Here is a 14,505-nt window from a genome sequence, read left to right on the forward strand (position 1 = left end):
AAATTGCGAAGTGAAAAATTTCAGTTCCTGGACTAATTATACTTTTGGAGCTCTATAACTTCTGAACGGCTTACCTGATATTGATCACTAAACATGAATTTGAAACGTATTGACAAGTAGTATCTGATGCATCCAAGATCGAGTAAGATAACTGAACGTATTACAGGAATTATTGAGCTTGAAAAACCGTTTTTCCCATAAGAAATAGATTTGATCATACTTATGAAGCCTATAACTTAAAAATTCGAATTTTCCCAGATATAAGGTATATACCGTTAGAAGCGTCCTGAGTCCTTCTACAAACGCTCAGTTATTGGCGCAATTCGTAGGTTGAAATTTTGAGTAATTGTCGAAAAACCAAAATTTTTAAAGTTTCATTCTTCCGTTTTTAGCTATGGTGAGCAGTGTGTATGTCTCAGCTTGATCGCTTAGGCGCCATTTGAAAGCTTAACTCAATCCTATTGATTTGGTGTATTTACGGTTTTCCTGTCTTTCCTTGAACCTAAGATATATACGCCCAAAAAATATGCTATTTTGTATCTACCTAGCCCTCTAGCTGACTTACGGGTAGTCAGAAGTCAAAAATTAGACCGGTTATGAATCGACCCTCACACCCTCTTGAAACACAGAAAAAAAATTCAGATCGGTTTAACTTTTCCACACACATACATACATACATACATACATACATATCCACAAACATTTTCCATTTTTTAAATAAAAATTGAGTCATATTTCTGAGCTCGATAACTTTTGAATGGTATAACCGATTTTCAAAATTAAACATGCGTTGGAAAGATAATGATATGTGCTATCAGAAGCCGCAAAGGTCGGGCTTAAATTTTTGAAATTTTTGGGAGTTTTGGGGACGAGAACGAAAAACAGGCTTTAAATGGGAAGGGCCGTAAAATCCACACCCTTCGACCAAAATGGAGAAGTAACATATGGATGGACGAGTCTTTTCCTAAACTTTAAGATGGGATTTGGCCCAATTTTCAATTCAGTCAGGTTTAGAAAATCGAAAATTTCGTGTATATATAGTGTCGCATGTAGGGGTGTTGTGCGCCACTGGTGAGAACTGCCGTTCTCTGTGGATACTACTAGTGACGCCATCCATCTGAGCGTGATGACGTAATCGATGATTTTTTTTTAAATGAGAGTAGAGGTTGTCTGATAGCTCATTTGAAAGGTTATTTAATTCTCTATTCACTAATATAAACATTAACATAATTATTTATACAGGGTGTACAAAAAATTTTCTTATTAAATTAACTTTGATTAAATTTGACAAATAGAAGAAAAATTTTTTTTGTACACCCTGTATAAATAATTATGTTAATGTTTATATTACTTAATAGAGAATTAAATAAGCTTTCAAATGAGCTATCACACAAACCCTACCCTTATTTAAAAAAATCATCGATTACGTCATCACGCCCAGATGGATGACGTCACTAGTATTATATATATGCCAAAGAGTCCTAATTCAATAATAAAAATCGACCTGTCTAAGGATTTCTCTTGAAATTTGCCCATTCTCAAAATAATGAATTTATGCCAACTCAAACGTCCTCACTTATACTACAGTGTCGCGCACGCTTGATAAGCAATTAAAAAAACAAAGGAGTTTTAGATATTTTATTGCAAAAAACTCTTCGGGATTTCATCAATCAATGTTTAAAGAATATCTACGTACCTTGGCAACATTGAAATTTTTAGATAAATTTCCGATTTAGGGTTAAAAATTGCCGATTTCGCAATTTTCAAAATTTTCAATCGCTTATATAACAAAAACTGTTAAGAGAAAAATCACTAAAGACCTTTTCTGTTTGGAATGATTCGAGAAACCTAAAAAGAATTTGTTCGATGCAAAAAGAATAATTTTAGGAAAAACCCCTAATCTTTCCCCTCGCCTGGCAAGGTTTTATGCTCTTCAGAATCGCCTGTCATTGTACACATTTCTTCTAAATGACTTACTCAAACACATACTTAAATTTAAACCTTACAGGAGAAAGTTTATTTTACTCCCTAAATTTGTACTTTTCGATTCACCTGGTAGATACACGTGCACCGCTGAGGCCTGCCAGGTCATGGTTTTTAGCCTTGGTGTGCTATGAATTATCACTAGAAAAATGTCTAGCCTTACAGGACGACCGTTAGTCAGAGGGTTCACTAGCTCTTAGACTATAATGTACTTTCTCGTACATCGAAGGCAATATCCGATGTCTGTAGATAAGTTCCCGCATTGTGCAAATGATAATTATTCAAATAATATATCTTTAGCATTTTTAGGCATCTTTATGACATCTACACTCCTAGCGGAGTGATTGCGATCCTCTATGGTCTCTTCCGATTCATTTTTCGCGGGAAATCAGTCCGCATTAACATTTTGATTTTACAATTGTTTGTGTGACTTGGTATCTTCTACACCACTCGTTACTGTTTTTGCTTATGGTTACCCATTCTCTAACTCTCATCTTCTTAAAGTCTGCAATTATCTGGTTCTCCGATCTCGTTTTCGGTCTTCCTCCTGGTCTGCCTGATAATGGTCTCCATTTAGTGATTTTCTTGGATTTCTCCGTTGTATACGTCCCATTCACCTGAGTCTCTGTGCCTTGATAAATCTGACGATGACTCTTCTCCTTTTAAAAGTTCTCTTACTTCGTAGTTCATCAGTTTTCTAAATTCATTATTGCCTAAGTTTAGTGGGTCCTCCGAATGGTTTTTCTCTCTGGTATCCTCAATCTTTTTTCATCTTTCTGTGCCAAGCATATTACTTCAGCGCCATATTATGTGAGTAGGTACAGGTCTAATTTCTGCTTTGTAAATTTTCAGTTTGGTATTTTGAGTAAGCTTCTTATCTTTGAGGAGGTTGTTGTATTACCATTGGGTTCTGTTCCGTGTCAGGATTTTTTAATTGATTACTTATGCTTCTGTCAATAGTTCCATTAACTGAGACCCCAAGATATTTGAAGTGTTCTACATTTTCAAACTCATATTCGCCAAAACTTCAACATTGATTATGCTGCTGCTTGTGCTACACAAATATCCTTGGTCAACATATTTGAATCCATACCTTAATTGATTATACAGTCTCAGATTTCTCACCCCTTGATGTCCACTCTACAATTATTAATGCTGGACTATCTGATCATGAAGCAGTTTATACGAAGTTTAATATCTCCAGCAAACCTTCCTCGAAAACCCGACGTTTAGGCAGGATTTTTTCCACCCGGAACTTTCGTAAATTCCAAAATGTATGCTTAACCTCTGAGTGGCGCTTTCCTGCTATGGACATGGATAATAATTTCAGTGAATTCTTGGATAAGCTTATCTGTATCTTCAATAAAGCATTTCCTTTAATTGCAATTAAGCCAAAACATCACAAACCCTGGACTACTAAAGGTATCCGAATATCTTCCAAGAATATGCGTTCTCTTCTCATATCAAGAAATTTACTACCAACGTCTCTATCACTGAATATATCACCAAGTACAGGGCAGCCTATCTTAAACTTATAAAATCAGCTAAAAAAGTCTACTACCAGAACCATCTGGGAAGCTCCAAAAGTGTTGCAAAAGAAACTTGGTCCATAATAAACGATCTTCGAAATAAAACCCACACTGCTCAAACATTTTCCCTTCCAGACCCTGTAAATCTAAATGAATACTTTGTTAATGTGAGTAAAAATATTACATCAACAATTTTGCCACAACTAGATCCCATTTCCTATTTCCCTAATTCAAGAAAGGTCTCGAATTCATTCTGTAAAAAACCAGTCGATAAATCTGAACTGATCCAAACAATCAATAGTATCAAAAGCAAATCTTCCTGTAGTACTGATGGTCTATCGATAAAAATTTTTTCTAATCTTCCAGAAAATATGTTAGAAGTCCTCATCTAACTAATTAATGATTCTTTTGAGAAAGGTAAATTTCCAGAGTGCCTGTAGACAGCCATCATTATTCCTCTTCATAAGGGTGGTGAAATATCTAATACCTGCAATTATAGACCTATTGCACTACTACCGGTACTCTCCAAAATCATTGAGAGACTCATAAAAGCCCGACTTATGTCCTTTCTAGTTGAAAACAACATTTTATCACAAAATCAGTTCGGCTTTTTAAATAATAAATGCACCACTGATGCCATGTTTTCTGTACTACATGAGGTTTATCAAGCACTGAACAATAATATTCACACTGCCACCGTTTTTTGTGACTACGCCAAAGCTTTTGATTGTGTAAATCACAACATTTTGATAAAAAAACTAAATTTCTACGGAATTCGAGGCATTTTTTTAAATTGGTTCCAATCTTACTTGGATGATAGGAAACAACTGGTTAGAGCAAATGATACAGACTCTAGTCTCAAAAACATTGTGTGTGGGGTACCTCAAGGTTCAGTATTGGGTCCTCTACTTTTCCTTATCTTTATTAATGACATTACTAATTTAAAAATCGATGGAAAAATCTTTCTTTTTGCTGATGATACCAGTATCACTTGGAGCAACTCAAATATTGCAACTCTTCATGCTACTATAACTTCTGATTTACTTACAATAAAAACCTGGTCTGACTCAAATTTACTCTCGTTTTACGTAGATAAAACAGTAGCATTGTCTTATAAAGCAGCTCTTCAACCCTTACCTCTTAATAACAGCCAGATCAGTACCGTTGATTCTGTAAACTTACTTTACTTAATCAGTAGACCCATTAGTACCTTTCGGTGTAGGGCCAAAGGTGGTAGGGTGATTCTGTAAAATTTCTTGGTATTTTTTTAGACAGCAACCTTAAATGGTCCCTTCATATCGATTTGTTACGGAAGAAACTCTCTTCAGCTTGCTATGCTATAAGATCTGTTTCGAATGAACTCAATTTAGCATCTTCCAAAATAACATATTTTTCTTTGTTCGAGTCACATCTTCGTATTGATCTTCCTTTTTGGGGTTCTGGTACAGCTGCCCAATTCGATGTTATTTTCAAATTACAAAAAAGAGCAATAAGATATCTGTTTGGCCTCAGAAGAACAACACATTGCAGAAGTTATTTCAAAGATCACGCAATTTTAACCCCTCCATCTTTGTATGTTTTAGAAACTGTTTGCTTAATTCGTAAACATCTACATGTCTTTCCACCATGACCTAATCATGACTACGTCACGAGAAATTCTACGTTTGACGTCTATTTGCCGACCCCGTCCTCGGAGTTAGTAAAGAAATCGATATTATATTCCGCAAAAAAATGTACAACCATCTCCCCCTACAACTAAAATCGGCACTATCTTTCCACAAATTCCGTAAACTGACAAAAGCCTACCTGTCTGAAAGACCATATTATTCAGTAGAAGATTTTTTTAGTCAATAACTAAGAAATTACAGTACCCTTTGCACAAGTAGTATTTTTATTATTTTTTTATCTATATTTGGGTGTCATATGCAGCAGCTTAACTTTTTAACTTTTTAACTTTTAAACCTTTTTTATTAATTATTAGGTACACTATGAATTTGCAATTTATTTAAATTTTTGCAATTGATTATTTCTGTTTTAACTTCATTATTATTATTATTATTATTTTAATATATTGACGATTTTTGTAATTTTAGTAAATTGGATTGTTACTGTTTTGTTTTTTTGACTATATTTATAAGCTTTGTCGATAAAATTATAAAATTTTTCATCGCAATAAAGCATATTTCTAAAATTTTACCTTGTCATATAACTGTATTTTTTCTTGAGCATATTAATGTCAATATTTTGTAGCAGCTATTTAACAATGTTACTCCTCTGTAGTGTTCGCCATGTGTGGTGTCACCTTTCTTTAGAATAGGAAACATTCACCCTGTTTTCCATTCCTCCGGCATTCTTTCTTCTTCCCAAATCCTTATTATTAGCTCATATATTTTCCTTTGCAGTTCTTCTCCGCCTAGTTTTATTAGCTCGTTTGGGATTTCGTCTGGTCATGCTCCTTTTTTTTGCTTTAGATTTATGTACGCTATAGTTCCATAATAAATATACCATCTACTGTACTGATAGTTTTTAATTTTAATTTATTTTTTTTTCAGAAGTGGCGAAGTTTAACATTTTTGACTTTGAAAACATCAATCCGTTTGTACAAATATTTTTCATGAACATGCTTATGACTGAAGGTACTAACTTCGTGTTAAATCATCCAAACGTTCAGAAACTGTTAGACTCAAATAAAACTTTCGATGTTATAATTATCGAACAGTTTAAACATGAAGGCTTATATGTTCTACAGTGCCACTACAAAGCTCCATTGATATTATTAAATACGATAGGTTCGAATGCTTGGATCAACCCATACGTCGGTAATCCTGCTCCTCCGTCATATGTCCCAGATACTTTCTTGAAGTACTCAGAAAAGATGAACTTCTGGGAAAGGACGTTCAATTCTATTATAGTATTATCTGAACAGGTTCTAATGTACTTTTTCGTACATCGAAAGCAACAGGCGATGGCTGTTGCCAAATTTCCGCATTGTGCAAATGATAATTTTTCAAACAATGTATCTTTAGCATTTTTAAACGCTCATGAGAGCGTAACACAGGCGGTTCCTTTAGTACCTAATATGATTAATATTGGTGGATTTCATATCGATCCCCCCAAAGAATTACCAAAAGATTTAAAAGAGATGTTAGATGGTGCCAAGGAAGGTGTAATCTACTTGAGTTTGGGTTCTAATATCAAAAGTACTGATATAAAACCAGAAATCAAGCAGGCTCTTATTAGATCCTTAGGAAAACTAAAGCAAAAGGTACTGTGGAAATACGAGGATGAAGATTTTAAAACACCGAAAAATGTGGAGATAAGAAAATGGTTCCCACAGCAGGATATATTAGGTAAGACAACTAACTAATAGTTTTTTTTTCTTATTTTTACATAATGCTTCAGGTCTGTAAAAATGCTTTACTTTAAGCACCAGCAAGATCCGTTAGTACCTGACTTAACAATAACAAGTTCGATCTTACAATTTTTATTTTTAAATTTTTTTGTGAAAATACCGATGTATGAAGACCGGCTAGTACAGAAAGTTTGACTTATTATTCCTTAGTCCAATTATTTTATTCAGTGTAAGAAAATGTCCCTTGATCGAAGACAGCAAAATTACTACCATGTTAGCGATTTTGACAGGGGTAGAATTGTTGCCTATACGCTATGAGCTCGTAGGTAGAGGGGATAATGAAAAATTCGCGAGCGTCAGTAGTGACAAGTTTGTAAACCTTTACTGGAAATTTGCTTGTTGACGTTCTGCATTGAGAGTTGCATATTATAGCTTTTAAATGTCTCACGAAAGTTGTTGTATTAAAGAGTGTCGAAATACTGGTTACAATAGTAAGTAACTGTGTATTCTACAACTTTCCTGTCGCCAAGAATAAGGTGATTTAACGACAAAAATGGATTGATGCAATTAGAAAAAAGTAAGTAAACACAATTTTAATTTTAAAACAATTTTACAATCTTTAATTTTACAATCCAATCCTGAAACAAAATTTGAATGCGTAAAGATAACGACCAATCACAGCAAACATATGATGTCGTTAACTGTCATTCATAAGTTAATATTTAAGAAGTATTATACTATAATTATATTAAATTATTATACTTTTTTGTAGAATAAATTTTTTCTAATATTAGTTGTCAATATAAACGTCAAAACGATAAGCAAAATCTATGAATAATAAATTCTGTACTTACTGCTATTAATTATCGATTACAATCCAATTACTTCTTTACGTTGTAAATATTACACGATAAGAATTAATAGTTTTTTTTTTGTTGACACAAAAACAAAAACAATGACAAACTCACAAGACAATAGAAACGTAATACTAAACGACACCACAATAGAAGCGGTTAATGATTATATATATTTGGGACACAGGGCCCCCGTAACCGGGTGTGCAACGCGTGCGGCGCACGCGGGCGTAACCCCAAAGGGGCGCCAAACCGAAGGTTTGGTAAATAAGAAATATTTATTTTAAATGAGATAATTATTTTTTATATACAATTTTAATTATTTCATGAACAGCTAGAGAAATCTCAAAAATCAAATATTGTGGTATTACTGAAAAAATAATTATTCCCGTCCTGAAATGTTGAACTTATTCCGCCAAAAATATAATACTACATTTTGTTGTTCCTTCCTAATTTTTTTTGAGTAGACTGAATTACGCTTGGCATACCATCCAATCGATTTTATGTTGTAAACTAAAGCAACCCTCAAAATAGTCAAATAAACGTCAACATGACAATTACGACTATTATTGCACTAACCGTTTTGTTTATTCTGCCCTAACTTTTGTTTTCGTGTAAAAAATATTGGACAATCTTTTTTATTTGTTGTTGTTTTAAGTGGTGTGGAAATGAAATTAACTGTGAAAATGGCAAGTATCTTAATCATTACAATGAATAATATTTCGTTTTAAATATAATCGGGTTTCTTCTAATAAAATCCACAATTTACAATTTATTTTGAAAAAAAAAATTAAAACATTGTAGTAGAGTAGGGTAGGAAAGTATGCTAAATTTGAAGTCACTCGAGCGTTATGTGGACCTATTGGATTGTGAAGAGTAAGTCCTAAAACCAAAAAAAGTTAAGTAAAGTTTTCCATTTTAGTGGAGACATTCAATTTTTTAATTTAATTTTCCATTTCCAACAATAATAAAAGACTTATCACATTATTTCTAATAAATGAAAAGAGCGTTGTTGAAAAGTACAATTATTATTGTACGATAAAAAGTTCTTTATAAAAGCTTTGCATGGTCTAAGTCTAAAACCTAAGATGCAACCATCAACTCCTGTTAAATTTTATGAATTTTATAAGAGATAGGTAAAAAATATAGGTACATATGTGTAAAAAAACATGAGTTTCGATCAAGAGTAAAGTGCCTTTCTAGATAACAATATTTTAATTAGAAGGATGTAATTGTATATAGAAACATAGTTAATAACGTTGAACAACTTTTCATAATAACTTTTCAATATCGTGAAAAGTAAACGTACTATGCCTTTCACCGAAATTCCTATTTTTTGACACACCTCGAATAAGATTCATAAAATTTGACATTTGATTGTTGCATTCTGGGTTCTAGACAATGCAGAACTTTTTATGAAGGATAACTTTTTCTCGTAAAATTAATATAAAACAGTTTCCCATATGGTTCCTAGTTATGTAGACACCTTATATAAAATTTGTTTGAAAGCTTTGAAATGACAAAATATTATTGTTTATTTACTAAATGTAAATTTTTAATGTAATAGACAGGGTGCGTTATTAATGTTGCAAAAAAATTTAATAGGTCTGGATCCCGCGTATGAAAAAAAAGTTGATTAATAGCAAGCTGAAAATTTGTTAATAGCTTAAGGGTGTCTAGTCGAATAAACTTTGATATGTGTGAACACTGGAACAGGGGTAGTTTTAATTGTGGAACAGGTTAAAAATTTGGAACGGCCACAGCACGAAAACGGTACATTTATTTTGTCCGACAGAACAGACTTAAACTCTTCGAACAGAGATTAAACTCTCATGCAAAAATCAGACTGCTATTTATCACCAAATGGGCGTTTTAATGAGTGGAACATGTAGAATATGTCAAATGACAGGAATTATGACAGGTAATAAATAGCAGTCTGATTTTTTCATGAGAGTTTAATCTCTGTTCGGAGAGTTTAAGTCTGTTCTGTCGGACAAAATAAATGTGCCGTTTTCGTGCTGTGACCGTTCCAAATTTTTAACCTGTTCCACAATTAAAACTACCCCTGTTCCAGTGTTCACACATATCAAAGTTTATTCGACTAGACACCCTTAAGCTTTTAACAAATTTTCAGCTTGCTATTAATCAACTTTTTTTTCATACGCCGGATCCAGACCTATAAGGGGAAATGCGCAAAATGTCGCCTGTCAAAATTTTCAATGTGTTTTAAATGTATTCATTTTTTTAGAATCCCGAGAAAACGAATAAGTATTTTTTTAAAATATAAACTCAGAATGAAAGATAACGTTATTGCCGAGGGCTGACAGTCACTTAGAATATATAAGAAGTTTCTTCTGAATGAGATATTTGCAATTAAAAATCACACTAAATTTTCTCTTTTATTTTCACCCCTGTAACTTATTAAAATAAGCATTATAGAACTTTTCAGGGACTTTCTGCCCTCGGTAATAACGTTATCTTTCATTCTGCGTTTAAATTTCTCAAAAATATTTATTAGTTTTCTCAGGATTCGAAAAAAAATGAATAAGTTTAAAACACATTAAAATTTTTCCAGGTGAAATTTTTCGGCTTTCCCCTTTGGCTGTTTTCCTGTAAGAAATTATTGAAAAAATTTCATATAAACATAGATCCGAAATCCGAAATTATTTTTCTCTGTACTACAGGACGTTAACATTTTTAATAAATTTTTGATTTTGTAAATGTATTTGTGTCTAATTTACATAATTTCATAAAAAAATTGCATTGAGTTATTTTGAGGTGACAAATATAAATTTTTGTAAAATAAATTTTGACTGTGCTTAGGTTTGGTTTTGGGTTAAATAAATCATTTAATAATTTAATAGATAACATCCAATTTGATAAATAATACATACATGTATTTAAAAGGCGCTAAAATATGTCCCGCACGCGGGCGCCAGTCAGCCTTGCGGGGGCCCTGTTGGGACTTATTATAAAAATAAACAAGGAAAACCAAACAGCGAAGGTAAAAAGAAGGGTCAGATTAGCCTGGGCAGGATTTGGAAAATTAAAATGGGTCCTAAAGAATAAAAAAATACAACAATACTTAAAAACAAGAGTGTTTGACCAGTGCATACTCCCAATTCTCACATACGCATGCCAAACATGGACCTTGACCAAGGCAAACATGGATAAAATAATAAAGACACAAAGAGCCATGGAGAGAGCAATGTTAGGACTAAAATTGACAGACAAAAAGCAAAACAACTGGGTCAGAAATAGAACAAAAGTCAAAGACGCAGGTCAACATATAACCAGGCTAAAATGGAGCTTCGCAGGTCATAACGCTAGACAAACGGACAATAGGTGGAATAGCACGATACAACAATGGAGACCATGGACAGGAAAGAGAGCAAGAGGACGACCCCAGATGAGATGGGGAGACGACATTAAAAAGATAGGAGGAACGCACTGGAAACAGAAAGCACTAAACAGAAGCGAATGGAGGAAACTGGGGGAAGCCTATGTTCAGAATTGGACGAATTAAAGGGCAAAAGAAGAAGAAGAAGAATTAATAGGTCTGGATTCCGCGTATGAAAAAAAAGTTGATTAATAGCAAGCTAAAAATTTGTTAGTAGCTTAAGGGTGTCTAGTCGGACAAACTTTGATATATGGGAACACTGGAACAGGGGAAGTTTTAATTGTGGAACAGGTTAAAAATTTGAAACGTCAGACCACGAAAACGGCACATGTATTTTGTCCGACAGAACAGACTTAAACTCTCCGAACAGAGATTAAACTCTCATGCAAAAATCAGACTACTATTTATCACCAAATGGGCGTTTTAATGAGTGGAACATGTAGAATATGTCAAATGACAGGAATTATGACAGGTGATAAATAGCAGTCTGATTTTTGCATGAGAGTTTAATCTCTGTTCGGAGAGTTAACGACGTTCTATACCTTCGGCAAAGAATTAAGGATTTGCATGAAATTTTAGTATGTTAGAGTTTACTTAAAAAAACTAAGACTTGATTTTTTAAAAATTGTTTTACCGTGCCGTTTAATTACTATTAAGAGTCAAAGTTAAGTTTTAACATGGGCTCTTATGGGAATTCTTAAAAAGTTAATAACTTTTGACCCAAATTTACGATTTTTAATATTTGTGCTTAAATTAAAGGTTTTTTTTGTAAAGAATAACATATTAAAAAATGAGGATTGTTTACCGTACCATTTATTTTTAATTTATTTATTATAACTAATTCCGTAATTTATTCCGTAATTTCCGTAATTTATTATAATTTATTTTTATAAAGTATTCAATACTGAAACATATGATTTGAGTATTCTGCTATAAATGTATTGTTACCAACTTTCGCTTGCATATAAGTTTCCTCCATTTCCTCTGAGAGGCATACCCCGCAACGAAGGTGTAGAACGTCGTTAAGTCTGTTCTGTCGGACAAATAAATGTGCAATTTTCGTGGTCTGACCATTCCAAATTTTTAACCTGTTCCACAATTAAAACTGCCCCTGTTCCAGTGCTCCCATATATCCATATATCAAAGTTTATCCGACTAGGCAGCCTTAAGCTATTAACAAATTTTCAGATTGCTATTAATCAACTTTTTTTTCATACGCGGGATCCAAACCTATAAGTAATAAGTTTGAAACAACTATTATTTGCTTTTCTACTGTCGTCTTTAAAATTCCGGCCGAAATAGGAACACTAGTCAACCGTTAAATGGCGATAGCAGCCATACCAGCGAAACTCACAGAGTGTAGGCAACACTTTTTTTTAGGAACCATTTTTAGTGTAGGCAACGGAACCATTTTTCTTGACGTAGTGTAGTGTTTTATAAAGTTTACGGACGCTGTACATGAAATAGTACTTGTAAACGAGGAAAGAACCAGAAACAATATAATATGATGGTTACTGAAAACACTCAACATGTTCATCAATGTTCAACAGAGAATCCAAATTAACAACTACTATACCTTAGCAAGTCAAAGAATTCACATATCTTGGATCGATAGTAAATACAACAAACACACAAGCCACGAAGTAAAGCATTGCATGCCAATAGGAAACAACTAGGAGACAGAACTCGCCATAGTTTTCTTAAACGTCTGAGAAAATACCTACAACGTACAGTAAAGTTTAACATTTACAAAACCTCAGTAATCTTGGTTTTAATATATTGGGCTAAACATGGACTTTATCCAAAATGACGAAAACTACTTGAAGGGGTCAGAAACAAAACCGCCTAAGTAGCAAAATACACATTTTAAAAAATAAAGCATTAAAGTTTTTGCTCTTTTAAAAATTCTAGACGTTCAAAATTAAAAATTTTAAAATATATTAAACAATTAAAAATAAGTATAAAATTTTAAAGACACTTCTGGCGAGAAAAATTTTTATTTTTTTTACCTCTTTTGACAAAAAAATGCACTTAGGTTGTTTTACTTTTGGGCAAAAATGACTTTATAATACATAAAAGGAACTAAACAAAAGCTTAATTTTCAATTAATATTATTTATCTTTTCTTAAAAAAACACAAACTTTACTCTTTTATAACACTAAAGTTACTTATATTCTGACAAAAAATCTATGTACTCGTCTTGATCGTCATTGGCATCTTCTTTAGAAGATTCAACAGCAGTGCTTGCTTTTTTCAATGTGTTTTTGCGACTTTGACTCATGCAGCAAATCATTATAAAATTGGTGGTAAATGGGGCGTATGAAATTTAGCAGCTTTGTAAATTTTCCCATTTTCGATACTTAATTTTTTTTTATTTTGCTTGATCTCCAAGAGGCTCCAAATTAACATTATTCAGCAGTCGTCCAACATTTTTATTGCATTTTTCTTCGTCTTCGTCCAAAGTTTTTTGACCTTCCGATGACCAACCTTTTTTTGTTACACGGATGACCAAGGGGGGAAATGACCCCAGGTCAAAAATGTCAAAAATGACAGTTAACAAAAAAATGAAGTTTTTTTTTTAATTTTTTAATTTTTTTTATGGCATGGACTTTATGTCATTCAGCCAGTCACAACATGAGTATTAGTGTCATATGTAGTGTGTATGTTGAGTAAGTGTCTTGTTACTTTGCAAAGTCGACGTCATTAGCGTAAAACTACTTGGAATTACACATCATAGACGGTATTTTACTAAACATCAACTTCAGAATATATTTTTTATTCGTAAAATATAGAGAATTTTTTTATTTCAAAATATGAGGATATCTAGAATGACATTAGTCAAATAAAAAAATAACAGGTTAAAAATTGAAAATACTTTTGAATTTATTAAAGAAAAATATACGCTGGGGTCACAATTTCCCCGCTTGGTCATCCCAAGGTTAAAAGAAAATTGGTGTGTTTGGTTTTTAGTATATTTAAACCACTTAATGTATCTCAATTTGATCACATGATTTTTGTTATCCTTTTTTTGGATCTTTAATTAAATTATTTAAATTTGAAAGGGACCCAAAATGTGTCATTTTAAAAACAACAAATTTTTTTGTTGAACACTTTTTTATTAAGTCACACCAGTGATCCGTTACAAATATCTCAGGATTTTTATTTTTCAGTTTTTCTATTAGAGCGAAACTCCGATCACACTTCATGTAGGCGAGACCAGGTTCAAGAAATTTGTGGTCAATATTTTCATTATGTGTAGTGCGAACAATGTGTATGAATATTTTGCTTATATTTTTATTCTTATTCTGACCGCGGCATGAGTCACTGTAAGCAATCACATTTACTTGATCATTTCTTAACTAATAAATTCTTATTTTCTGTTTTTTT

At 32.8% G+C, this 14,505-nt stretch overlaps 1 protein-coding gene across 1 annotated transcript in view; it reads left to right on the forward strand.

The window, feature by feature from the left end:
* The window catches only part of LOC114329463 (UDP-glycosyltransferase UGT5-like), a 110,841-nt gene that overhangs the window by 60,199 nt on the left and 36,137 nt on the right, over nt 1-14,505 (forward strand). Inside the window, exon 2 of the mRNA XM_050645808.1 lies at nt 6,065-6,862. Within this exon, the coding sequence (XP_050501765.1) occupies nt 6,065-6,862 (798 nt within the window). The remainder of the gene's footprint in view (nt 1-6,064; nt 6,863-14,505) is intronic.

Source organism: Diabrotica virgifera, chromosome 3, assembly GCF_917563875.1.
Source record: "Diabrotica virgifera virgifera chromosome 3, PGI_DIABVI_V3a".
In the NCBI taxonomy this organism is placed as follows: Eukaryota; Metazoa; Arthropoda; class Insecta; order Coleoptera; family Chrysomelidae; genus Diabrotica; species Diabrotica virgifera.